General features: G+C 41.9%; 3 protein-coding genes and 1 long non-coding RNA gene across 8 annotated transcripts in view; 2 read left to right on the top strand and 2 right to left on the bottom strand.

The window, feature by feature from the left end:
• The window catches only part of phc2b (polyhomeotic homolog 2b (Drosophila)), a 30,480-nt gene extending 17,213 nt beyond the window's left edge, over positions 1-13,267 (top strand). The window contains exons 8-16 of one of the 2 annotated variants that reach the window (XM_034584770.1): positions 4,986-5,308; positions 5,907-6,002; positions 6,171-6,318; positions 9,773-9,984; positions 10,741-10,870; positions 11,245-11,350; positions 11,437-11,551; positions 12,546-12,864; positions 12,992-13,267. In XM_034584770.1, the coding sequence (XP_034440661.1) occupies positions 4,986-5,308; positions 5,907-6,002; positions 6,171-6,318; positions 9,773-9,984; positions 10,741-10,870; positions 11,245-11,350; positions 11,437-11,551; positions 12,546-12,864; positions 12,992-13,146 (1,604 nt within the window). In that variant the 3' untranslated portion in view covers positions 13,147-13,267. The remainder of the gene's footprint in view (positions 1-4,985; positions 5,309-5,906; positions 6,003-6,170; positions 6,319-9,772; positions 9,985-10,740; positions 10,871-11,244; positions 11,351-11,436; positions 11,552-12,545; positions 12,865-12,991) is intronic. The other variant, XM_034584769.1, reaches the window with a different exon arrangement.
• A 566-nt stretch (positions 13,268-13,833) lies between these two features.
• On the bottom strand, positions 13,834-14,522 carry LOC117761132. Its single transcript, XR_004613795.1, has 2 exons — positions 14,392-14,522; positions 13,834-14,034 (listed from the first exon to the last, which is right to left on the bottom strand). It is a non-coding gene; the product is annotated as an uncharacterized LOC117761132 (long non-coding RNA).
• A 3,499-nt stretch (positions 14,523-18,021) lies between these two features.
• LOC117761223 (T-complex protein 11 homolog) lies at positions 18,022-25,006 on the top strand. Its single transcript, XM_034584919.1, is given in 11 exon segments — positions 18,022-18,092; positions 18,216-18,341; positions 18,453-18,573; positions 20,802-21,022; positions 21,744-21,826; positions 21,829-21,861; positions 22,777-22,877; positions 23,171-23,287; positions 23,289-23,353; positions 23,793-23,965; positions 24,768-25,006. Coding segments are annotated over 11 exon segments (1,350 nt in total).
• anks1ab (ankyrin repeat and sterile alpha motif domain containing 1Ab) overlaps positions 24,739-27,773 on the bottom strand; it is a 46,010-nt gene continuing 42,975 nt past the window's right edge. For 2 of the 4 annotated variants that reach the window (XR_004613792.1, XR_004613791.1), the window contains exons 14-15: positions 27,220-27,367; positions 24,739-24,752 (exon numbers count right to left, since the gene is read on the bottom strand). Coding sequence is in view for 2 of the 4 variants with exons in the window: in XM_034584773.1 (XP_034440664.1) it covers positions 27,286-27,367 (82 nt within the window). In the remaining 2 variants the exon portion in view is untranslated. Of the gene's footprint in view, positions 24,753-25,745; positions 27,368-27,773 lie in introns of those variants that run through there. The other 2 variants (XM_034584776.1, XM_034584773.1) reach the window with 1 other exon arrangement.

The raw sequence follows: 27,773 nt of genomic DNA on the forward strand, positions 1-27,773 counted from the left end.
GGGTGAAACCAGGCGTATTAAAGACAGTGTGTTGGGTTGCGTCTGAAACAGTGGGGCTGCTGAACTAGAAGCTGTGAAAGGCACAATGCCACGCAAGAGTCCCTCTAAACCACTTACTGTGTAATTGGAAGTTGGCAGCTGTTATTTTTTTCTCTTCCCTTGCAGTGTGAATTGTGTGGATATACCAGCACTACAAGCTGATTAAGTCAAATTAAGTCCCGAGTGTCTGTAGGATAAGTCCCTTCAGATGCATTATCTCATCTTCCACAGGGTCCTGATAAGACACAAAATACTTTGCAGTGTGGACGCTTCGTGAGCTTAAAAGTATGAATGTACTGTATGTGGAGTGTACATGAGTGTAAACCTTATTTACACTGGAATACGCTGTTAATGCATGCCGCTGTTTTTGTTTGCCTATTCATATGCGTGTGTGCGTGCCTGTGTGTTTTTTGGAGCATGTGTCTGGAAAAGTGGCGGGGGTGGGGATTATCCGAATGTGTTGGTGCACAACTGCGTCTTGCTTTGTTGCAGTAATGGATTCACATAAAATGAAAGGGAGGATGGAAGCAGAAAGTCTGGCTGCACACTGAAAAAAATTAACATGAGTTGCCATAGCAGCAGCCCATGAGGGACAGGTGTGCACACGCGATGCTGGGGAGTTAATACACTGTGGATCAGGAAGAGCAGAAGTAACACGGCTGTCTGATGGATCCAACTTGACTGTGACTGGGTCATTATGCACTTTTACTGAAATCACCGAAAATGTGTCTCTGCAGGCCCATCACTGTCTATAGTAAATAAAAATGTGTCTTGTTCCAGCTAATGGAAGTCTGTTGTGGTTAGTGCTGGGTGATAAGTTCACACCCCGTCTCTAACCTTGGCTTTAATGACTGTAGATATAATTAGTAATCTAATTAATTAGTCTTTTAATGTTGTTACTTTTCAATGGTATTTATGTGCTTATTACTGCTGAAAAGAGCCTTTAGTGATTGTAGTAGTTTGTTATATTACTTTTGCTTTCTACCCTAAATTGGTTGTGTCAAGCTCAAATTTATAGTCAATGTGGACTAAGACATTAAGAAAATCATCCTTTTTCAGTCCCACTATGGTATAACTTGCCGTGTAGCAGCAAAGGTAAAGTAATAAATAAGTAAGGATAGTTATAATGTTGTGATGCGTAAAGATATAAGACGTGATACAGTAATTAAGTAACTCTGACAGACTTGACATATTTTATTTAGCTAATAATTCAGTGCTTTTTCTTTTTCTCCAATGTCGTATTACTTCTTTGACTCAAGTTAAGTCTCTTCTTCTGCCTGAAGACATAATCAAACTGATAAACAGATAATATGCTGGTGAATAATTAAGGAGGCTCATAACTTTTCATAACAAACCTTATATTAACCATATCAGTAAAGAAAATATAACATCAAAACTAGTTAGTCAACTTCATCTTTTCTTTATTTGTGTTCAACATGACTCAACAGAGACAAGTCTGGCCCGAGCTGAGACAGCAACAAAGAGGAGGTGTGATTAACGTGCTTGCTATTTTTGGTTGTCATCTCGCTATCCAATACACGACAGTTCATTTCGGAGCAATGTTTCTGTTAACAGTGAAGACTTCACAAACATTAAGAGTCTGTTGCTTTTCCTCCAATAATAGGAATTGGGCTGAATACCAACGTTTGGCCATCTGGCTTGTTGCAGTCGGTGTTTGATCACCTCCTCTTGGCAGAAACGAGCCACCTTACTATAAAAACCACAGCAGGGAACCCCCAAAAGTACCATGCTCACAGATTAAAGAGCAGGTCTGAACACGATGCCTGTGTCTTGGCAAAATTATGCAGCTTCTAGCAACGGCATCGGTTGCCAGTTTAACTTGAATATGTTGACAAAAAGAAAACCTGGAAAGACAAAACACCAAGTGCTGAAGTAACCCTTTAAGAAAAAATGAAAACCCAGCCTTCAAATGTATGTACAACGTTTTCACTGAGCATATAATTGAACCTGTTTTGTCCTTGTCTGTAGTCTTTTGAAATATCCCCTCCTGTTATTTCATTTTATTCAAGGATTGAAAGGACCAGGATTGTGCAGAATACCAATGAAGTTCAACATTGGTTTTCTACCTGCTTTTATTTCTGTCTATTCTTCAGGCTCTGAACTTTTACTTCAGTTATTTGTAAAATAGGTTTTTATTTAGGAGGACCTGGCTGTTATGTTTCCATTATTCTGTCAGTGCAAGTCTCCTATTTGATTATGTATCTGATGAATTGTGTTGAAGTGAGGAGAGATGGCCTGAGGCTATTGTTTAAGGCTGGAATGTGCCTTTCTGAAATTATGCCAAAGCAGCAGCCAGTGAGAACATGGAACCTCGGATTTTCCAGGGCCTGGTGCTATGAACTCATTAGAAAGCGTATACTGTCCTCAACCTCAGAGCATTGCACAACTCTGCACCAATAGATATATATATATGCATGTTTAAGTGGGCTGGGAGGCCAAGCTGCAGATTGTATGATTGCACGTGTGTATATATATGTGTGTGGGTGTGGGGGCCCTGAGTCATTCCTGTCCTTAATCCCAAGACCTTGAGGGGGAAGAGCAGTTAAAATGAATTCCCCTGTCTTCCTCCTCCAAGACTTTTCTCTGTTCCTCATTAGGGGCTTGAGAAAGTTGTCAGGATTCATGGGATAGGCTTGTTGTATCCGGTGTGCACGGATTCAGAATTCCCCCGCATTTGCACAGACTGGAGCTGGGGAATGTAGAAACTGCCCAGTTCCTTTGTGGGCGCTGCAATTCAATTAGAAAACAAATATCGTTGTATTTTGACCCTTGACAGTTTGCCTTCGTTTGTTATTATAATTTTAGGGCCATATATTCAACAAGATTATAATGATCTATTCAATAATTCTAGTCTTTTGTCTGTTCGTGGCTTGCATAGCTGGAGAACCGTTCATCTTATTGGCTCCTCACTTGACATGTGTATTGTTAAGACTTGCAGAGGTGACTGTGTTGGTCTGTTGGTCCAGACTGAAACATCTCATTGGATGAAAGCAACCATTGGATGAATTGTTACCACATTTTTGACAAACATTCAAAATAGACAATCCCACTAGACTCCTCTCTACTTTGTTCTCACTGAAAATGGTGAACATGGTCAACATGAAATATTCAAACCTCATTTATGCTCAGCAGCCTCACAGAACTGTTGACATGATTTTGGACTCTTAGTCTCTGTCAGCACGCACAAGCCGACCAAACTGCATCGGATGATAAAGACCATGTAAAACAGTTAAAAGTTCTATTTGTCATCTCGGGCCATAACTGCTTATTTTCAGTGTTGATGAATTACAGAAAATTACTGAAGTATTAAATTACCAGAATTGTTGCTGATTATTTATTTAATTTATCAATCAACTAATTGTTTCAGCTATAGGCTCATCAAACTAACATTTCCAAAGTCAAGAATTTATGTGTATACCCACCCAGCTCTGAACACTGTAAATATTGTCTTCTGCGTACGCCATAGCTAACCCAATTTTCTGTTGGTGGGTTCCACTGTGTCTCGCCACGTGAAAAAGAAAACCGTTTTCAGCAGATCCTGGAGCGTTTAAGGGACTAATGACATGCAAACTCCGCTGGATTGAAACATCTACATTTTCCGCAGCAGGGCACAGACTGCGGTTAGTCTCTCGCAGGGAAACTTTGAAACCAGATGGAGCCTATCCCACACAAAACATCATGAAAAGAACAGGAGGAGGAGGAGGAGGGAGAGGATCATGGGGATTTCAGACAAATGCTGATGTACTTGGCAGTTTTCCATGCTTGGATTTATTGCAGAGGGGTTCATTAACATTACTAAACACACCTCCATGTTCATGCGGCTCATATAGCAGAAGCTACCGTATAGTTCTTCTCTGCAGGGGCCACTCATTTCTTGTTTGGATTTCAGTAACATGTCTGAGTCTGTTAGTTCTTATTGCCTCCTGGTACAGTCGTTGGAGAGGGAGGAAGCAGCAGACTGAGTGACTGGGACCCACTGACTCAACATTACCTCTATACAGACTGTGTCATAGACTGCTGGCTCCTCATGTTCGTTTCTGAGGCATTTCTAATGTTTGAGTAGCCTCGGGCTACTTCGCCAGAACACTCGCCCACTCACACATGCTCCCACAATGCAAGATTGATGTTCTGTGTCGTGGGCTCCAGGGCAGGTTATGAGCTCAGGATGTCTCTTTACCCACAACACCACTGACAGGTGATGACAGGCTGTTTTGTAACGATTTGTGAGTAATGTTCAGTCCAAAACTGTAACTGCCGCGACAATGCACCTTTCAACCAGCCCTCAATATTAGCTCCTGTCATCAGGAAGGTGAAGAGACGCCCACAAAACAGCAGACATCTCCATTTGTCATTAATTCTGAGCCTGTGACTCTGATAGACACTAGGTTCTCATGGTCTGTAGCAAGTCAGTTCAATGCAGTAAAGATATTTCTAAATTACTTTACAGAAAACAATTATATGTGATCAAATTGCGTATCAACTTTTAAACATCAGGCCTGAAACGTTCCTTTCTTATTGATTAATCTGACAATTAGTATATGCCTTTCAACATTTGAAAACAATTTTCTGTGAACCCAGGGGGATGTCTTCAAGTTGTTTTGTCTGACCAACAGTCCAAAACCTTTTTTTTTTTTTTTAGAAAGCGGAACATATTCACGTTGTGAGAAGATAGGAAAGATGATGTTTGGCACAGTCATTACTATAATTATTCACGATTGACTTAGATTAACAAGATTACATAATAATCTGCCCTTAACCAACAGCATCTCTAGCTCTCTTTCTTGATTTATTTATTTGTTGATGCAATGCACTTATGGCAAGTGAGGCTTGAAGGCTTCAGTAATTTAGAATCAAGGAAACGCTTGTGTATGGTGGAGGCAGCAGTTTGGTGACTGAATAACTTCTATATATTGTAAGTGTCACAGTCTTTTTCGTTCCAGCGTACACCCAGATTCAGCCGCAGTCCCTGGTTCAGCAGCACAAGCAGCAGCAGCAGCAGTTTGTCGTCCATCAGAGTCCAGGTTCCCAGAAGACGGCGGGTCAGCTGCTGCAGACGGCCTCCATTCAGCCGTCGCAGCACCCGGTCCCTGTGCTGCCCAAACCTGCTCCACACCAGCCCTCCATGCCCAGCCAGCAGGCGACCATCTTCCACTCCACCATCAGCCCCCACACCCTCCACTCCTCCCTCAGCCACGCCAAAGCTCAGCCCGTCCAGCTCACTGCCATCAACCTTCAAATACAGCCAACAGTGAGTACACTTGAAATATGATCTTTAAGGAAAAAGCTCTTGTAACTGTAGCTTAATCAAAAGCAAAAGTTATTATTTTGTTGATTAATTTGCTTTGTTTAAAACCTTCAAATTTTAATGCAGACTAATGAAAGTAAATTCTCTAAAACAGACATTTGTATATACAGCTGAGATTCAATCCGTCTCTCACAGTAATTTACCAAACATCATCCATTCTACTTGTTTCCACGCTTGCAAAATGGATGTGATTCATGGGTTTGTCCTCCATTTGTTTCTAATGATGCATGGCTCTGTGTTCTACTTCACATCCTGACTTTTTGTGTCGTTCCCAATCTTGAATTTAATATTTTTAAAGTGGTAACCAGAAAAACAAAAACTACTGTTCCAACAACACCCACAGTATCGATGTCAATTCCAAGACACATGTGAATAAGGGATCTTCTGAATTCCTGCTGTAAAATTTTCCCACTGGTTTGATGTTTTCCAGACCTAATGGTTTTCAGTTTTTGAGTCACTAACATTAAAAGCACTTATGGCCCTTGATGTGTCTTTCTCACGTTTTTTCCCCTCTGGCTTTTGTTCCTAATGCCAATTGAAGGCTTCTCGGCTGCTTCAGGACAGTAAAGACAAGCCCACCTCACTGGTGGTCAGAGAGACGTGTCCGACCCCGTCCGCACAACAACCGCAGCACCAACCACAGCACCCGCAGCACCAACCGCACCAACAGCACCAACAGCACCAACAGCACCAACCGCAACTACAGCACCAACCGCACCTACAGCACCAACAGCAACAACCACAACAACAACTGCAACAGCAGCAGCAACAGCAGCAACAACTGCAACAACAACAACAACTGCTGCAACAACAACTGCAGCAACAACAACAACTGCAGCAACAACAACAACAACAACAACAACAGCAGCAACCTGCACCTTTACCATCACAACCTGCCAAGCCTGTAGAGCAGCCCAAGGTCGATACCGTTACACCAGCTGTTCAGCAACAAGGTAATGATTCAGCATGATTTTCTAAGCTGCCAAATGACTCCCTGTGGAACACCGAAATGTTTTGGTTAATAAACTCTTCAAATAATTAGCCACTGGGACAATAAGTCTGGTAGCAGTTTAAAAACTGCGTTAACCACAACTTGTCACCTTGACATGGAATCTTTAACGATATCGCTGCTCTCATGGATTTGGTCAACTCTTGAAATCTTCAGTGAATAGGAAAATCAATGCTGATGTTTATGAACTGGATTTAAGCACTTGTTGTTTTAACTTTTTTATACTGATAATGGAATAATTATGCATAAAGAGTTACCTCAAAATGTTAGTGGGCACTTTTTTGGCAAACACCAGACAATCTCCCGCTGCGTTTTTCATATGTAAAAGATAAACTCCAGAAAATGTCTGGAAAATTGGGACTGGACTGTGGACTTTGTCTTTTTATATTTTAGTTCTGAACTCCAGAACTGTCTTCTTCTTCTTCTTCTTCTTGTGCACATTTTGTCGGCCAGATGATTTGGATAAAATGGAAAAAAAAGTTCTTTATAAGACATTTGACTTCATTGTCATCAGTTTTGCACTTTAATACTAATACTGCAAGAGGATGATCGTGCAGCAGCTAAAGTCCTCTCGCTGAGCACATACTGAGTACTTGTGTCTCGTAAACGTTGTCGAAGATCAGTCTCTATAGTGATATTTCTCTTAACTGGTTGAAAAAATAGTACTAATGCTGTGTTCCTTGTAAAATGAAACATTCTGTAAACCACAAATTGCTGTTTATGGGCAATGAGTTGGGTGTGATGTGTGGAACACTTCTCAGCAGCAGAGCAGGAAACTATTTCGGTAATCCACTGTCTGCAGGGGCTGATGACAGCAAATCTACAAAGTTTCTGTTGGTTTGTGTTTTTACTGTAGAAAAATGTGACGTTGAAAGAGTGAGCCTCTAGAGAAAAAGTTGGTTGGTTGAGTTGGTCAAACGTCAACTGCGCTGTATGCTAACAGACATTCAGAGAAACTGTCCCTTCTCTGTAAATTCAGATGTTTGCTCCGGGAATGACAGCTGTCAGAATGGCTCCGTTCACACAAATTAGCGTGACCCACTGAGACACAAAATATATAATATATAAAAATATAAAAAACAGCTGCAGTAAACTTTGTGAACCAGAAGTTGTTTTGCCTGTTTCATTGATGTTTCCACCTCTGAAGTGTTGTTTATTAATGCAAAGTGTCCAGAACTTACTACATCTCTGGTGGCTGGCTGCAGTACATGTTGTACACCCCACCTCCCCCATGTTCGTGGGTGGGACATGGATCAAATAAAGACGTCAACATGCACATCAAATACATTTTTCTCAAATATGGTTTCTGTCAACTTAGGTTGTTCTTAATCACACTGTTTGTTCATATGGTCATTTTTCCAGTAAGTTTGGCTTTAATTTGTTAAGGACTGAAACGTCATGATTGACAGCTAAGACTGACTTCTGATTGGTCGAGCGCCTGTCTTGGCGAGACCTCGATATAGCAACTCTTCACCACAATTGCTACTGCACAGTAGCGCCCACATCCTGGATATTTTGGCTTCATTTATGTCCACCGGGAGGAAGTGGAGATTCGTCGACAGTCCGTTGATGACGGCAATACACATAACAGAAGACTTGGTGGAAGTCATGTGGTATGTGTCAGGGAAAAAGCCATTAAATTTTGGTGCAGATCCAGGATTTGTTTTCACTTTCTTAAACATTGTGATATCATTTTCATTGATTTCTCAGAGAATGATGTGTGAATCTTTAAGGGGAAATTTCGGAGACATATTTAGGGGATTATTATGGTGTGGATCTAAATGAAAATCCAGATCTAGTGGATTAAAATGTGGCTTTATGAAGGGACTGTTGAGCCTTGGCTACTCTAGTTGTAATTGTCATAAAAATCTGGATGTTTGGACTCGGGCATAAAGAATATCAGAGACCCCCCTGTGTGGGCCCCAGATGTCTGTGCTACGCCCCTGCAGTAGTGTCTTAGTTGGTCTGGCTCTTTGATGAGTGGTCATAGGTGAACTGGTTCTAGTGGCTGGGACATTAAGATTGATGGTTGGAACATGTGGTCCTGCAGCAGCAGCCTGTGGAGGCTCCGAGCTGCTGTGGGAGGAAACAGGAGGCGGATCCCGGGTCCAAGCGGCGCTGCAGCGTGAAAACCCCCGATCAGACCCAAACAGCAGCAGGTCGCTGTGTGTGTGTCCGTGGGAGCGGTGGTACAGAGACCAGCTCACAGCAACCCGCACGTGTTCACCGGCTGAACGCAGAGGGAGTTGATGGGGTAAGGAAACTGTTCTCACTCTGCGCTGCAGGCTCTTCAGAGGACAAAGCGTGGCGGCTGTTTACTTTCGCTTTGTGGTTGTTGTCGACATGTGACGACGGATCCATGATGCGTTCACGGACCGACAGTGGGTCACTCACACATGGACAATGTGTTGTTGTGGATATGGCCAATCTAGTGTCTGCGTGTTAAATAGTTAGTTCGCATGGTTTAACGTGACGTTTAGTTTAGTACCCGATGCTTCAATGTGTGATAAGACAAATCACTTCTTATACAATGAATTAACAACTTAGTTCCTCGTCAAAGGTTTCCAGACATTTTACCAGTTTAATTATTATGGTTGACAAATTATAAAGGGAGTTAACCAGCATGTAACTTTCTCCAGTGAATAGATCATCAAATCAAACAGGGATATTCTCCATCTCGTCCTATGTTCTGAAATCTTACCTGTTTTTAATTTAGGATCACAAATAATAATAGATTAATGCATTTTTAATGATTAATCTGCTGATTGTTTCCTTGATTAATTGTTTGATCTAAAATGTGCAAAACAATACCCTTAAAATGGTCATTACAGATTCCTGACTTCCCAGGTGATGATCTTTAAATGTCATGTTTTGCCCAACAAACAGTTTAAACCCCAAATTATAGTCCGGTTATGATCCTGTGAGGAAAACTGCCAATACTCACATTTGAAAAACTGAAATGATATGATGTTTGGATTTGTTTAGTGTTGAGCAATTAACCTAAAATGTATCAAAACTGACATTTATAATCTCTAAATGACTTAAATCGTTCATTAATCATAATTAAGGTAAAAGTTTGAAATAATGGTCATATGGATTTATCGTATTGTTTTGTTGTTCAAAGAATAACTGACAATTTATCAAAAGGCTGGTAATTACACTTTTTAATTAGTTATTGATTGATTGCCAACAAACAGTCTTTATGTGATAGTCACATATATAAACATCAAATGTTTGGATTTGTGACGTCTGGCTTTTTGTTTTTCAAAATGACAGAAATTTAAAAATGTCTAATTATCCCTGATGTCATTTCAAACTGACCTCAGCCGTGACTATTCTTCACAAAGGACATGCTCTTGAATATTAACCGCACAGTGTTGTATTCGTGTCTCGGTCAGGAGGGGGCTCGACCAAGAAGCCGTCCGCTGCACCTGCGACTCCACCTCCAGCCATGACCTCAGGAAATGAGAGCGAGGCGCCCTGCGTGACGGGCAGCGCGCCGCACAACGGGGAGAACAAACCGCCCCAGGCCATCGTCAAGCCCCAGGTCCTCACACATGTCATCGAAGGCTTCGTCATCCAGGAAGGCGCCGAGCCGTTCCCAGTCTTGGTAAGTACCTGATCTCAGTTCTACCAGCAGGGAAACGTGAAAAACAACCTGAAGCCCCCGCGTGTCTTCAGTGAACATGCCTGCAGGGAGCTGTCAGCAGGCAAACACGGGCCTGTTACCGCTGGTAGCTCGCAGCTTGTGTTTGATTCAGTCATTAATTATAGTCAGGTAAGAACTCTGAAGATGGATGACGGTGTTTGTATAATGAGCCTCATCACAGTCTCTCAGCTACTTTACCTTAAGGCATTGAAATCCTTCTTTATTCCTCGTCATCTCCCTTGAATATGATGTTATTGTTTATACATTGTAACTGTAGAACTGTTGACTTTTGCATCATCGCATCTTTTTAATAGCTAAAAAAACAACAAAATTAAACTAAACATTTTGTTCAGGTGCAGCGTAATGTTTACTGTGAGTTCTAGACTTTGGGCTCACTGCCTCCTCCTGGACATTGCATGTAAATGCTCACTCTAAACATAAAGAGCCAAACAAACAGATATAATGTACTTTGTATTTAGCAGGAAAGATCATAGCATCTGTATTTTAAAGGAAGTTATAGGACCACTAAACAGAAGTTTGGTGGTTTGATCCCCGGCTCCTCCAGTCTGCATGTCAAAGTGTCCTTGGGAAAGATACTGGACCCTCGTGGAGCCCCTGATGTCTCTACCTGCAGTGTATGAATGAATGGTGTGTGGTAGGAAACGAGCTTGGAGTTTGTACCATTGTATTCACAGTTGTAAATATTTTCTACACCAGGTGGAGCGTCTGCCCATTCTCATCGACAGCCCAAAGAAGCTGGATCATCAGCTCTCCTCCGACCCCGACAAAACTCCAGTCAGCAACGCAGCGAACACCGACTCCGAGCCGGAGGACATGAACCAGCCAGGTGAGCCAAAGAGAATCTGACAAGTACACCGGTGTGTGTGCATATCAGTTTATGAGCGTGCTGAAGAAACTCGGCGTGCTCCGATCCGACCTTGACAATTTTATTTGCAGTACTTTTAAGGTTGATAAATGTTCAAAATTACACTGCATCGCCAGCCCACCCATCTGTTCTTAACTCAATGTAGTTAAATGCCTGGTGGTACAGAGTCGACAAAGATCAGGAGCCTCTGAGATGAATGATGATGGTGTTGTACCCACTGCTCCTCTTTGTGTCTCAGTGTAATCTCATGCTTCTGCTTCTCTTCACCTAACTGCTGCGTGGCTCTTGTCTATTCATGTGTGTCTCATGGTTATATATCGTTTCCACCTCCACAGACAAAGAACCAGAGCCGAAGCTGACGTGTGAATACTGCGGCTGGGTCGACTTTGCCTACACCTTCAAGGCCTCGAAAAGATTCTGCTCCATGGTTTGTGCAAAGAGGCAAGTCACATTTTTTTATATTTTGCTATTTAAACAATCAGCTGCTCCTTCTGTAAATGAAAACTGTAATGAGTCTTTGTGAACAGGTACAATGTGGGCTGCACGAAGCGGATAGGCCTTTTCCGTCCAGAGAGGAGTAAACCAACCAACCGCTGGCGACGAAGATCTCAGGGTCGTTCCAGTGTAGAGGCCAAGAAGCAGGTACAGAAAAACACACACCATAACTATCACAGCTAAATATATAAACTTGACCTAATAATAATAACCAGAACCCTAAATACAAGTTGCTGCCTTCAAAAAGTAGTTTGAAACCGGAGGGACCCCATGTTTGGTCCCGACAAAGTTCGTATCCCATCTAAAGTCCCAACCAGGATCTATAACAACTGTACACACACACACACACACACACACACACACACACACACACACACACACACACACACTCACACTCACACTCACACACTCAGTCATTCCGCGCTGTAAAACTTCCTCATCAACACTTTACCTCCATTACATACTGCCTCTCCTGCACATTTTGTACCCTGCACTTTTCACGCCTGGTGCCTTTTAATGAATTGAATCTTCATTTGTGCCGGTGCCTGATCATCTCCCTCTGGCTTTAAAGGGTCATTACGTGCTTTACGATCCTTGTCAACCTTTATTGGCGACCATCAAAAACGGGAAACTGTCGGCTAAGATTTTCTGCCTAAAAAATATTAAATAACATGCGCACGATGTTATTTAATATTTTTTTTAGCTCTTTGACGGTACGTCTACTTCTATCAGCTCTTCCCTTACCCTTAAAATACCAAAGTCTGTAACATTACACTATTTATTGCTGGAAAATATTTATTTGGCTTAAGGACAATCTTTTCAAGCCAAAATATTTCGAGTTATATAATGTCTCAAGGGTTCGGTCTAGAATATCCAGTTGGGGGGGTGCTTTTGTCTCATGTTTGGACCAATCGGTGAGTTTTATAAGCACCAGACAAATGAATCATTGAGGCTTTGGTATCAGTCACTCCTATCAACTCCCTGCAGGTATATAGCAGTCATGTACAGTATAAATCTTACTTATTACCCTTTTAATCTTTGCTGTGACTAACACTATGTCCCGGGAGTGTTTTACTGATGAGCCGTTAACTTTCTCTAAATGTAGAACCCTGAAGTCAAACCTGAATGTTTCCCTTTTCAGAAGCTGTCCCCGTCGCCGCAGCAGACACAGGGCGGCTCTGTGTCCTCGCCTCATCCCTCGCAACCCAGTCAGGAGGAGTCCAGCCCGTGCTCGGACATGTCCAGCTACGAGGAGCCAGCGTCTCCCCTGTCGGCAGCCAGCTCGGGACCCCTGGCTCCGACCCCGGCTCAGGCCCCCGTTCGCCGGCAGCAGAGCAGGGCCTCGGACCAGGAGGGCGGCGCTGGGAGAGATGCACCTTCACTCTGTCAGCGGTTCTTGCCCAACGACCCCACCAGGTGGAATGTGGAGGAAGTTTATGAGTTCATTTGTTCACTGCCAGGTCAGTTTTGGGGGAAGTGCATCCAAAAAGATTTACATTTGGAATCAATCACTTGTCTATTTTTGCCTATGAATCCTGTTTGACTGTGATTGACACTCGTCTGTTTTTCTTCCTCCTCTTCACGCAGGTTGTCAGGAGATCGCGGACGAGTTTCGGTCTCAGGAGATCGATGGACAGGCCCTGCTCCTGTTAAAGGAAGACCATCTCATGAGCACCATGAACATTAAACTGGGGCCTGCACTCAAGATCTTTGCACGCATCAACATGCTTAAAGACTCGTAGCAGTAAAGTGTGTGTATTGATCTCAGTGCATCTTTATCTCTCTCTGTGTGTGTGTGTGTGTGTGTGTGTGTGTGTGTGTGTGTGTGTGTGTGTGTGTGTGTGTGTGTGTGTGTGTGTGTGTGTGTGTGTGTGTGTGTGTGTGTGTGTGTGTGTGTGTGTGTGTGTGTGTGTGTGTGTGTGTGTGTGTGTACCTTGGCACAGGGCAGAGGATGTGTCACTGTAGCACTGACGGCACAGAGCACTGACTGCACTGTGACCTTGCCTTCTCTCCACGACTGGATTTGTGCTCTTGATTCAGAATCTCCCTCTAACTGGACCCGACTCCACAAACTGCTCATGTTTAACAGCCATGTGACCGTTGAAACTGGAACCGATGGTGTTTTCACCACGAGCACTTCAACACCACATCTATTTACGATGCATTAATATCTCGGACCAAAACCAACCCTCCCTCGGGCACGTCTCCCCCCTCCCTCTGTGTTCTCAGCAAGATGTCGCCTGCATTTAAACACACTACCAGAAGCACAACAAAGAAACAGCCAAAAAAACACAGTTTAGCTGCAGCCACGGTGACAGTTGTGCCAAATTATACAGGGTGGATTCTTATATACATGAGTATATGAATATACTTGATGTGGCTGATATCTGATCCAGATACAGCTCAAGGCAGGGTTGGAAAATGGTTTCTGAAACACCTTTTATCTTATTTGTTGACATTCTCTTCATGTCCTGATATCCATCAACAAACGAAGTTCGCTTCAACAAAAAATAAATGACGTCACCCTCATAGAATAAATTATAAAAAACACAACCAATAATTCATTCAATGCCGAATGAAATGATCGGCTGCTGTACCTGTTTGCAGTGCATGGCCCAGAGTCAAGTTGGCTAGTGAGTCTCTAGAGACTTGTAGCAGCTGTCAGACAGTTTGCTTTGATGAGAGGTGGCTGATGGGAGGAGGTGGGATGTATCAGTTCCACATTTTCAAAGTGCCGCCTGCTCTTGTTAGTTTTTCCAGACGTACCAACCCTAGCTTTAATGCAAGTGCAAATGATGCTGAACACTTCCAACAGACTTCAGGTGGTGCGGCTCACACTGGGATCAGATTTCAGCCTGGTATATAAATGCCACCAGGAGATGAGGCTCGACATAGAACAAAGAACATTGAGGTTTATGGTCAGCACCCGAAACCCGGGGGGGGGGGGGGCAGGTTGTTTGGGAGGAAAAAGCCAGTTGATGGATCACCCAACTAAACCTCTTCCTGTTATCTCAGATGACTCGTTCTGCTTTCACGTGCCTTGCTGTGCATTAGCGTTCTAAGATCCGATCCCAATGCAGGCGGAATTAAGATAAGAGAAGCACTTACTGATACCAGGAGTGGACGAAGGCAGCGGCTAACAGGTCTTTATCAAATGTCTTTAACCTGATAACACGTCTGAACACAGATCACATGACAAAAGCAGGTGTAAATAGGGCAGTTTAACCCAGTGGAGACAATAAGCCTGGAAGAACAAGAGGTGATGAAGTGTACGACAAACGGTTCAGTTGTGTGTGGGTTGGGTCACACTGCGACACAGTCATTGATGAATTGCGGCATTAAGACGCAGGAGTGAAATCTGGATTTATCGTGATGTTATTAGACATGTTATTCGTACAGTTTTGTAAGAGTGCGAATGAGGGAGAAGACTCTGGGCCTGATCTACTAAAGGTTTGCGCGTGTAAAAACGTGTTGATTTCACCCGCAAAAAAACATCCAAGCTGATCTACTAACGCACTGAGGATTGCGTGCAGAATAACAGGCGCTGTCCATTTAGTCCGCACAGATGGCTCTGCAGTTATTGTGGTGAGGAGGAGACGGCAGGAAGAAGACGGAGAGAACAGGTTTTTTCTGCTCGTGTTAGCATGTTTGGATTGACAGAAGCAAAATAAATCCCTCTCTTGCCAGGGCACTGATGGGCATCAACAGATGTGCGCTACAATGGCCCGAGTGTCGCGCCTGAGCGCTCGTGCCATATTGGTCAGAGGCATCTCTTCCACTGCCCCCCCCCCCCCTTCTGATGTCCTGCCATCTTCTCTTAATTTCATCGGTGGCTCTTTTTGTTTTACCCACAGCATTTACTTTCTCGCAGCTACTCTCCCATGTCATTTCTTTGAGTTATATTAATATTTCTTTGCTGTAGCTCATTTAAATACTACTGCCTCTACCATGTTTGCACCTGTTATCATTTGCGCAATTATCTTTAGTAGATCACCAGCAAAACGCCCACAAACCAAACGTGCAATCTGTTACAATGCACACGCGACTTGGCACTCTTTATTTGGGATCTAAGTAGGTCAGGCCCGGTGTTTGTTAGTTTGCTCATTCTGATTCAGTAGGTCTCCCTTTGCCTCTTTCTCAGCAGCACTCCCACTGTTCTGGAATATAAAGCTTGATGCAGAGAATCGATTCAAGCAGCTTCTTTTGTGACGATCGATTTTTCTCTCATGAGGAATTTGCAAGTTTTCTCCCGTAGAATTCAAAGTGCTTACAAATGTTTGTCATAGGACACTAAGTTATCTAAAAAAACTAATCTGGTTGTGCTGCGTCCTGCACATCCCTGCTTTTGGCACTTATTTTCTTTTTCATTTGCTTTACAGTTATGAGTCGCATCTGCGCGGTGATTCAAACGAGTTTATTTGTACATAGCAGCTCAAGTGAGGAAAGAGACTGTAACTTAGTGTGAAACTGACATTTGTTCTAAGTTATCCTTGTTATTTTAAAACAGAAATCTATTGGTGTTTTAATATTTTGAAATATGCAAATATATAAATATGGCCCCGGAGTTGTTTTTTAATGCTTTTATTTTCTTTTTCTAATGAGAATATGATCATATCTATTTGTGTTCTGTGGCTGTGATGGAAGGTCAACTTTTTTAGATAATGCTTTGTTTAATGCCCGTATTTATCAAGATGGTTTGTTACACAACATTTTGCAATTATAAATCATTTGCAGTACGTTTCTGTCTTGGGAAATTTTTTGAGTGTGAATGTAGAAAAAAACAAATGTTTGTTTTTTCTTCTTTGCGGTTTTATCGTTGCTTTGTTCATCTACAGTTTATACAAACAAGGACAAATTATTATTATTCTAAAGTATTTTCAGGCTTTGGCCTGTATTTGTTATATGTTACGTTCTTCATAAAGTCCCACACATCTAGGTAAACCACAGTTTTCCGATTTGAGCCATCAAATCTTGAATGTTTTTATCATTGATCAGACAAAAAAGGAGTTTGGAATACGTAATAGTATTTAAATGAGATGTACTTGAATTTGGTCACTTACAGGGAGATTCAAGTGTCACTGCATCAAAACAAAGTTCTAAAACTTATTAAAACTACAATAACATTCTAGTAATAAAAAATACAAAAAATCAGACCAGAAACAAAAATAGTTTCTAAGTAGAGCACATATCTCCACCGAGGTCCAACAGTTCTGTTAAATTCAATCAAGCTGCACAAAATTACACACACTTAAACACATCAGTTCCCTAAATGTGTCTCATTTTATTTTTTTCATCATCAATTATGAATCTCTGAGAAATAATTTAAAATTTCCAACCTCCCAATGTAAAAGAAAGTGCAAAAAAATATATAATCCTGGCTTCTCCTCTTTGTCCAAACTGAGCCGCCCCGCCCCCCCCAAGGACAGGGGTGAAAACATAACCTCACTCTGTGGATGTAACAAATATTCCAACAAAATGACAGTTTACCCAAAAATTTTGAATTGAATTAATACATTTAATAAATTGTGAACACAAACACAAATCGCCCGACAATCCAGAAAATGTAACACACTGGCATCGTACAGTTGAGTGAAGCAGCACAATAAACTGCTTGTGTATTCATTCTGATCATTCCGAGGTGCAGTATCAAACCTGCAGAGACACATGTGGTACATGTATTTGTTGTGGTTGGTGTCAGAAGGAACCAGGACTTTTTCCAGCTGTTTGTTTCATTGACACAAACACAGCAGCAGTTTTCTCTCCACTGAACCACAGAAGAAGAACAAGCAGGAACAAACAGGTTCAAATAAAACCTGAAACTTGAAAGTATCCCATAGACTGTATATAAAGTAAAAAAAAATACATCTAAAACACAGTCTATGACGCATTCAGGTTATATAGGCGATACTAAGATTAGGGCAATATCAATTATCATCACAATGTAATGAAACATTGTACGACAATATTTAAAGGCACAACCTTCGCTCAGACTTTAAACTTAAAGTAAATGATAATGAGGCATCGATCGTGATGATTATATTTTGTTCCTTAAATATATGATTTAGAAAATGTACAACTTTCAAAATTAGAAGTAGACTAAAGATTATATTTCATTATTGATTGATTGTTTAGTTTTTAAAACATCAGACTTGTGGAATCATTTCCAATCACAGGACTCACAACACCAATGTTTACTTTTGTCTGACCAACCGTCCAAAGACTTCCACTTTACTGAATGTGATACTATTCACATTAAATCTTCACTAAATACAACCTGACAGCAAAAAGGATTTTACATCACAGTTACTTAGAGCTTGAAATGACACCATCAAAAGTTTTCTTTTGTCCCACAGACAGTAAACACCTCGTGACTATTCTGTTTGTTGTTACTTAAAACAAAGAAAAGCAGCAAACTGTCACATTTTGAAAAGATCAAAGTCAATTTATTGATCATTTTAGTAATTTTTCAAAGCTGTAATAGATTTTCTGTTCATCAAAATCATCGATCGTTCCACTGATCGTTATCGCTCTAAACAACTGAATTGCTCAACGACCAGTTTCATTAAGTTGTGTCTTATTTATGATTCACTGTTTGAAAGGTTTAGACTTTCGCTGACATGGCAAATCAAAGAAGCAAGGCGGCTGACGACCTTCCCCGGCTGGATAAGCGTGACTCTCCTGCAGGTATGCAGCTTTATTATAGCACTTATTGTTTTTAAGGCACGTTCAGGGAGGATTACTGATTGAATTATAACCACGGTGGCAGTTTTAATTATCTGTGGGTGTGTGTCCTGTCTGTGGTGTCAGAGAGACCGCCCACCGCCTCATTATCCAGACTGATGGAGCTGAAGAATCGTTTATCCAACATGAGCCTCGCACACGAGATGGTGATGAACCTAAGCTGCTGCTTCGAATTCCAGGAGACTCCCACGGACAGGCAAGGCAAACTCCACCTCAGTCACGTGACCCTGGCTACTCTTGTTTTTAAAAATCAATCTGTTCAGGCTCTTCTTACCGGTGTTCCTTCCAAACGTGCTCCTCTCTGTAGTTTGGCGGGCGGAGTGAAGGATGTCTGTCAGCGGGCGTTTTGGGACGTCCTCCATGAGCAGCTGAACTCAGATCCTCCCAACTACTCTCATGCTGTCACCGTGCTGCAGGAGGTCAAGTCCGTAAATCCACAACTGAATTAACTTCCCTCAACAAAAGAAATTAGGTTTCAGAAAATCCTAATTTCCTTTAAAGTCCAGAAGTCTTGAATACATTTTGCTGCATAATGTGGTTTTATATACTTGTGGGCTATTTGTGTATTAAGTAAAGGTTGTTGTAATATTGGGTCGTGTTTGCAGGAGGCTGCTTAATTATCATTTTTTAGACAGTGACTCAAAGTTCATCGATTTATGGGCATGCTTCAATTTCAGCAAAAACAAAATAGACAACTTTTCATGAAGAGAAAAAAACAACACAATCAGTGTGTTAAACTCTGACGGAAACACAACCAAATGGAGGATATTACCCATGATCCCCGGCTTCCTGAACCAGAAGAGCTGCGGCTTTGACGAGTAAACCAAACTCTGTTTAGAATTCTTCATATTTTAAAAGTTTTCTATCTGAATATTAGAAAAGAAATGTAGTTTTAATGACTTTTGAACTGATCTACAGTTCAGCATTACTCTTTCATTTACTGGACCTATTTCCTGTTATTTAACCTGCGACTATCAGTCACACACTCCTCACACACAAAGCAAGAAAAGACCGTGAGAATAAAAGCATCAAATTAATTTTTAAGTTCCTATTTAAGGGTCAAACTATTTCATAGTTTAAACTAATTTATTTATTTATTTTTTGACTGGTTAATCAATTTTCTGACACCAGGAACTATTATTACACAGGAGATATAATTGTACATAAAACATTAAGAAAATGATATGATCAGTGATAAACATAATATTATACAATCTTATCATCACTACTGGCTTTGCATCGTTTGTCAATTGTGGTTTGTTACATTTTATTTTAAGCAGCACAGTAATGGAAGGTCCTAAAAAATGATAAAGCAAAAGCATTAAATATTGGCAGAAGCCCAACGTAATGAAATCGAAATATTAAAATATTAAATGACAAAAATGCTCATCTTTAACCACAACCAATCTCTAAATTAAAATGCTGCTTATTCTGCGTGATCAGTGTTTTTCTATCTGAGCAGTTCAGATAAAATACTGTCGCAGCAGTTCCCAAACGTACTGACCTGAGGAACAGCTTGTGGTTTATGTCACCTGTTGAATTCACTGACTAGTGAATGGAGCTGGAGCAGAGACACATGGACGGTTTTTATTTCGACAGCTGCAGTGAAAATGATGCCATAAAATCTTTCTTATGTGCAGCTATAAAGCTTATAGTTAGAGCTGGTCCAGGCTTGTCTTGGACCTGCTCTTAGTTCTGCTGCTGTAGATCTAGAAGGTCGGGGGACACATGACACTCGGAGCTTCTCTTTCCAGCTTCTCCTTCCTCTTCTCAATCGTTATCACATCAAAGGAATTCATATCCCATCAATACATGTTACTGACTTGACTTCTTCCCCAGAGTCCCTTTGCCTTATCGCTCGCAGATCCAGGGCCGCGGCTGCGGCCACATCGTGGATTAGGATCTGTGGATCGCGTATCAGAGATCGTAATGGTGGATCCAGTATGGCGGATTCTGCATCGTGCTGGCTGATCGTGATACTAAAGGCTGATCCTTTATCGTGTTGGCATCAGATAATGGTGGTGGACCACGGCTGAGGTGGCAGCTGATGGTGGATCCTAATGGCGGCAGTGGACAATGACTGTGGACTATAGTGGCCTCCGATCTTGATGGTGGATCATGATCTTGCTGGCTGCTGACCATGGACTATGATTGCAGCAGGACTGCTCGATACATAGTATTTCTCCTCTGACACTCGACCATTAATGACATTAATCCACCAATTCACTGACCTTGAGTTATGCTTCAAAATGTTTACCCTTATCAATGCTGCTAAAACCTTTATCTTGGTGATGTTCTCCTTTACACTTGACATCTATTGCACTTCTGTCCGTCCTGGGAGAGGGATCCCTCACACGTGTCTCTGAGGTTTCTACGTTCTTTTTACCGTTAAAAGGGTTTTTAGTAGTTTTACTCTTGTTGAGGGTTAAGAACAGAGGATGTCACACCATGTTAAAGCCCTATGAGACAAATTGTGATTTGTGAATATGGGCTATACAAATAAAATTTGATTGATTGATTGATTGATTGAGCTTCTGATAATGTTTTTTATTATTAGATAAAACTTCTTTGTAATAATCCAGAGGACACACCTTGATGGATAAACTGAAAGTTTCTGTGCGTCAACTATATGTAAACTGCACATGTTTCCCATTAGAACCTCCTGCTGATGCTGCTGCCCCGACACGTCAGACTGACATCTCAGATCGACGAGTCTCTGGACATGGAGCTGATCAAGAGGGCGGCCGATTACGGAGTGCTGGACTTCCACGGGCTGATGCTTTACATCATTGAGACCATGGCGTCTATGTGTGCTCTGGTTCGAATCCCAGAGATGCAGGCACTGAGGGACCTGAAGGACCCTGTGGAGCTGCTGAGGTGACGCTCGGATTAAAACCATTTTGGCAGAATAAGCTTAAAGGAGACACATGATGCTTTTTCGGTTTCTCTTTCCTCTCGCGTGTTTTATAGGTATTTTATGTGAAAGTTCGGCAAAGTTGGAAAGATCAAAGTGTAAAGGGAGCTCAGTAGTCCGGCAGAAAACACTGCTCCTGAAACATTGTGTGTCAGTTGTCCGGCAGATATCTCAATGGCTGACATTGGCATAATGAACTTCCAGCAGTAACTTTACCGGGAGGCGCCAAAACCAAGTGTTTCAGACAGAGGCTGCAAAGAGGAGCTGCAGCACTGGACAGGAGAGATGTGTTTTTTCTCCACATTGGGGCATGTGAACCTTTTCAAGTGATAACACAAGTTAAAATTATGAATCTGAACATGAGCATCATCTGTTTCCTTTAAGCCTGAAGATCACTGAACCCAGATGATTTGAACCTTATCAGACTTGTGTCTTGTAATAATCCCTTTGCATGTCAGTTCATCTTTGGATAAGGTCTCATGCATCTACTTTATATTTCCACTACTGATAGCGTTTACTTTGTGGGTTAAAAACCGTGTTGTTCTGTTGTCTGCTCTCCCTCTGTCCCTTCCTCTAGTGCTGCACAAATAGAGTTTGCTTGTCTGCATGCTGGTGTAGTTTTGAGATAACACCTTCCAATAACGTTCACCCAAACACGACCCTCCTCCCTCGCTCTCCCCTCAGGAACATCCTCCGCGTCTTGGGGCTGATGATGAGCGACGACCTCAACTTCACCATCCAGTATCACCATCTCCTGCTGCGAGAGAGGGCAAGTTCCAGGAGATCCTGGACAGGATGTCCGGTGAGTGTGAAGGACGTCCCTCTGGGGGGCGTTTAGACCTCTGTTCCCCCCCGGCTGCTGCGATGCGAGTGATAGATGCTAAAGGTGACTTTGTGAGCGTGGGATTCATGATCATTGGACGGCCAATCGCTGATGAACTGTGGCTGTTTTGGCTCCGATAATATTCTGTGCGAGTACAGCTGTGTAATCACAGTCGCTGGCAAAGTGACAAGCTGACAAAGTCATGTTGGCTCAACTGCTAAATATCCTTCATGACAAACTGTTAGTCGTCTGTTCCTGACTCCGTCCTCCAAGATATATATCGTCAGCAAATCCATTACTTTGGCTGATAAGTGAAATATTGGCGTATTAAAACAATTATTTTATAATCAAGTGTTTTATTGTTACTTGATTAATTGTTTCGGTCTTTAAAAAACATTTTAAAATGATCCCAGAGCCTGAGGTGAGCAAACATTCACATTGTGAAAAGCTGGAACCAGAGTTTTTCAGTGATATTTGTTCCAAAAAAAAGGCTGAAACATAATGAAATAACATTGTAATCTTTCTTCGGTTCGACTTATTTATTAATAAAGTAATAATTTCAGCTCTTAAGAAGAACAATATTCAATCATTTCCTTCGGGGAGGCAACTGTCTCCAGACGGAGCAGAAACTCTTTGTTGCTCAGACACTTTCAATATTTTCTGTTCATGAAAACAAAGAAAACATTGATTTTACGTCTGTGTTGTTCAAATAGAAACAAACCAGAGCCTCATTTCCACCTTTAGCAAAATCTCAGAGATGCTCCAGGCCTTTCTACACGGGAGTGATTCTGTGACTCTGCAGTGTATTCATCTTCTTTATCATATGAACATTTATTGACAGTATTTATGTTTTTTTTAATAGATGTTCTGGTTGATACCATCGCTTGGCTTCAGGTTATCCCGGTCCCGATGGCCACGTCAGCATCCCCCCCATCCTCAACCGGGCCTACATGCGTCTGCTCTGCTGGGACCCGCAGGACCAGAAAGATCCTGAGGTCAGCGGCAGCCTCACACACCAGGCCTTTTTTTAATTGAATTATGATTTATTGATTATTCAGGGTGTATTAAGTCTTTCTTGACTCATATCACATCATCCCACCAAGTTTGGCGGTAATCTGTTTTACAGTTTTTACATATTCCTGTTAAGAATCAAACAAACAGGTGAAAAATATCCATTGCAGCTTTTTTTTTATCAACCCAGATTGTTTTCATCTAGATAAACCTATTTCTTTTCTAATGCAGAGGCTTGAAATTCCCTCGTGATTAACCACATGTGACCCCAACACAGATCGTGCTGCTGGACAAAGGTCGCCTGGACACTGTGGCCCTCAGGCTCCAGAAGCTGGTCCTGGAGGCGTCGGTGCTGCTGCTGACCAAAGCTCAGACCGGGGGAAGCGGTTTTCCTTCTGAAGGGGTTTGCTGGTGAACTGAAGCAGACCACCGCTGCCTTGCTGGAGGACAGTCACGCCAGGTAAGAGGGGGACACGGTGATGCATGTACCGGCTGTCAAGAATAACGGGTAGCGTACGAGTAGGAAAACCAACGGAGGTGACAGGAGGCAGGAGGCCTGTCAGAACGGATCCAGCTAACCTCATTCTTTCTGTTCAAGAGAAGCCCGGGTCATGATTAGTGGATAGATGTGGAACAGCAGCTTGTGATACCAAAGGCCTGTTCACACTCGGAGCTGAGCTGCAGTAAAACTGTAGCACAGGCCATTTCTTCCTTAATCACCTTTATTAAAATGTAATTTTATTCAATCTAAACCTCCTGAGAGACCAAGATGTTATTAAGACCCAAATTTATTGACCCGTGCGAGTCCCAGAACTCTCAGCATTGCTTGTGAATTGCCTGTGACCTAATACACATCTAACGAAGCCTGCGGGTAATGTGTCTGCTTCTGGCTGCTGTAGGGACGAGGACCTGAAGGGGGCGCTTTTGGGGCTCGGGGAGAAACCTGTGCTGCAGGTGAACGACGCTGCGAGGAGCCAGGGGAGAGCGGCGCTGCCTCAGGACAACCACGATCTGCTGAAGGGACAAATATGTGACCTGTTTAAACACAACAACCGCGTCCGCACAGTCGTAGGTCAGAGCACGAGACACTGATCAGTAAGTAGCTGCAGCACCAATGGAGGGAAATGCTGTAACTCTTAACTTTATATTTCCATTTCCATGTATTTATAGCTGGATATTAGTGGTGTTTTTTTTTTATTTCATTTCAGGAGTATTTGGTAAATGTTTTACAGATGATAGAGAATACGAACCCCTCAAAGCTCATTAAACATTTTCATTAGGAATGAATCCGACCATTAAAGGAGACATTATTATGCTGCTCATATTCAGGGCCATAATTTTAATTTCATTAAGACTTAATGTAAAAAGGTTTACATGCTCTAATAGAAGTCACATGACTTTCCTCAGACTGTCCATCGCTGCAGCTGTTTGCTAATGATGAACAAATGTTTGTATATTTGCAACCATATGTTACATTGAAGCTTAAAGTCCTCACGTGTTAGGAGCTGGTACCAGGAGATGTTCAGCACTTTTACCTTAAAATGTATTAAATTTGATAAATTGTAAATATTGTAAATGCTCATATGTTATATAAGTGTTAATTGTTTGATCCCATGTTGAAAACTTTATTCAGGTAACCTCTGGTTGGTGGTCGTCATGCGTTCACTTTATATTTAGAAAATTCAGACATTTCAGGTTGATAGAAAAAAAACCTTCAGGGCTAAAACTGCATTTTATATAGTTTTAATATCTTGGTCTGTTCTGATTTTTATTCAACAAAAGAAACATGTATTATAATGTCATTTAGCATCGGTTATCTCTGCTGCTACTGCTGCAGAGAACTGACTCTCTCTCTCTCTCTCCATCAAACACAGGACAAAGGATGAAGGGCTTCCTCTGGGCCTTGCTGCAGGCCGGTCCTGCCAAAGTGAGTCTTGACTTGCTCGCCCCCCTGGGCCTGGTGAGAGCCGAGCTCGCTGAGCTGTCGACGGTGTTTAGGAAAATCGTCCACTTCAACAAAGCGGCCTTTGGTCCCTACTTTGCACCGATCTTCCGGAAACTGCTGTTCCCACCAGGAGCGGCCGAGGCCGGAGAGACCTCGAGCCGAGTGTGACCTGAAGTGACCTCAACGGTTGAGCTCGTGGCTTTGATGTTAATACAGAGAACGACGATGTTACAGGGAGAATCAGTTGAGAGATGTCGAAGCAACACAGTTTAATAAGTTCTCTTGGGTTCACTCGTTGGGGTTTTCAAGCCTCCTCACGTTCAGCATGAGCAGCAGTACATATATGCATAAAAAAAAAAAATACTAAGTTGTTATTTTGACGTAAAAAAAAATTACAGTGTGTCGCTTCCATATAAGAAAAAGTCATAAAATGCCAAAAAGTATAGTATTATATTTTGTTAAAACTATAACATTTAGAAAAAAAAAAATAAGAATAGGTCAAGTACTGAATTATTATTATGAGAGGGTGGTACAGTTTGGTGGGTGATTGTGTTCATAGGGTTTTTCGGGGCTATACCAATAAAATGTGATTGGTTGATTTTATTAGGTTTCACCTCTTTCACTGTCAACAGGAAAAACAAAGTACCAAGAAATATGTTCACAATTTGTTAATAGTAATAAAGATGTTTGTGTAAGTTACCAAAGACACGATGCACTTTTTTCTTTTTCTTCTGATCTCTGTTGATTTTCTTAAAATCACAAACCAAACACAGACTTGATATTAGTGTGTTATTATTAAACAGCTGCTTATTTGTGCTTAAATCACAAATTGAATACTTTTCAATTCATTCAGGCAGCCGGTTGATCAGTGCACGTTGACGTCCAAACAAATGAAAATGCAGGTATCTTTAAGTTTAACAGTTTATTCCTGCAAGATCGGATGTGTTGTCCCTGAAGGTCACGGACAGGATGTTCATGTGATCGATTATACAACATAAGAAAGTTTCAAAGGGTGAAAAGTTGAACACAATTCAAGCGAGTCACATGAGGACATTTTTCATATTGTACAGAAATAAATACACTGGTTACCTGCCACAGTAAACAAAGCATTCGTGTTCTCTGCAGAATCTTTAGAGGAGTTGTATTAATTTGTGTTAAACCACTCTTGGGATCTGGAACCTTCTTGGAGCTTGAACATTTAAATGCATGGAAACTTAAGAAAACAGAAACATACGGTCTTTAACACTTCTTTTGGTTTTAAAGGTAATTCCAGGATCCTCAAATACGTTTCTAACAACATGAATAAAACAATGAATTAGTCTGCAACACCATAAAAAGATTAAACCCAATTATTACTCCAGATTGGCAGAAATATCGTATCTCCACATTTACTACGGCACGACAGAAAAACACCAATGCAGTATTTTGTTATAAAAATATAATAAGTGGAAATTATATAATACGCTCTGTCTTTCATAGAAATTAAGTAATGCTGCATTTTGTTTTGTTGGACCTTTGGAAGTTATTTGAAAATCACTTTTTTTTCATCCACTAAGTTCGAGGAGTTTGTGACGATACAGAAAATACGATACAGAATCAGACGTGTTGCTCCGAGACTTAAAAAGACACAAATTTAGGCTGATGGTTTAAATTAGAAGTCGCACACACCTCACTAACCTCTGGGAAACATTGAAGGTCGTAATCGTTCAATAATTAGCAGGTTGTAATAGTTGTCTCTTTATTGTTAAACGGCTGGTTTCACGTTCTCTTTTCTGTCTTTTCTCACTCAACCAGTAAAAACAAAAAGTCATGCCGACAACAGACGTGAGAGGGATTCTTTTTGTCATTGTCTTATTTAATTTCATTAATATAATATTGCTTTGAAATTTGAGACAGAATCACATTTCCATTGAGCCACACTCTGTCCACAAACATGGGCAAAGCATCGGATGCTGGTACAGTTTTCTTTTTTCTCGTCTCTACATTTCTGTTACAGTTCCCTTCACCCCCTGCTGTGACTATCTCCCATAGACCTGAATCAATAGAAATGCTCATTAACGGTCTATATCATTAATGGTCTACGGTGCTCTAAAACATTACAGTACCTACATGATGAGATCAGAGAGTCACACGGAGGCCAGGAATTAGTCTTGACCTTTCTGGCTGACCTTTCCTGGAGACGGGAGGGACACACCTGGTCCCGCTCGGCCGCTGATGTGGGACAACGGCTTGCGTCTCGTCCGTGTCGTGTTGGGATTCATATCGTGTGGTGTGTGTGGGTGTGGGGGGGGTCAGTGCAGGAGCAGGGGGGGATATACAGAGTGGGATCTAAATGTCAGAGCAGCGCTGGTCGGCCCTGCATGTTTTTCGTAAGGCTTTACCTCTCATTTCCTCTCTCTCTCTCTCTACCTCCCTCTCTTTTCTTTCCACTGCTCTGCCCACTAAACTCAATGCACGCAGACACACTCACAGCGGCCGCTCCCCTTCAACTCACAGCTTGGTATCCGGAAACTTGAACGCTGGGGCGAGCTACACAAGGAAAACACCAATGTTAAAAGAGACTGGTACATGCACAGCCATTATCATGCCACCAAAACTTGCTGTAAATAGCTGCTGCTCATTAAAGTGTAATGCTTTTTTATATTATGCATCCATACTGGAGCAGGTTGTCTTGGTGACGCACAAAATGGGAGAACATACGTGACAGAAAATCTGTAGTTGGGGAAGGGATGACGACAGTGGAGGAGGGATGAGGATGATTTGTGTGTGAGGAGGGGGGGGGGGAACATAAAAAGCAGATGAGTGAGAGGAGACGAGACACTGCTACGGTACAAACGACGACTGCTCAGGCCAAGTGCATCGAGGGAGGACAGAACACACACAGAGAGGAGACACTGCCAACATGCATCGTCAGTGGAAGCTAACAGTGAACAGT

This window comes from Hippoglossus hippoglossus, chromosome 5 (genome assembly GCF_009819705.1).
Source record: "Hippoglossus hippoglossus isolate fHipHip1 chromosome 5, fHipHip1.pri, whole genome shotgun sequence".
Taxonomy (NCBI): Eukaryota; Metazoa; Chordata; class Actinopteri; order Pleuronectiformes; family Pleuronectidae; genus Hippoglossus; species Hippoglossus hippoglossus.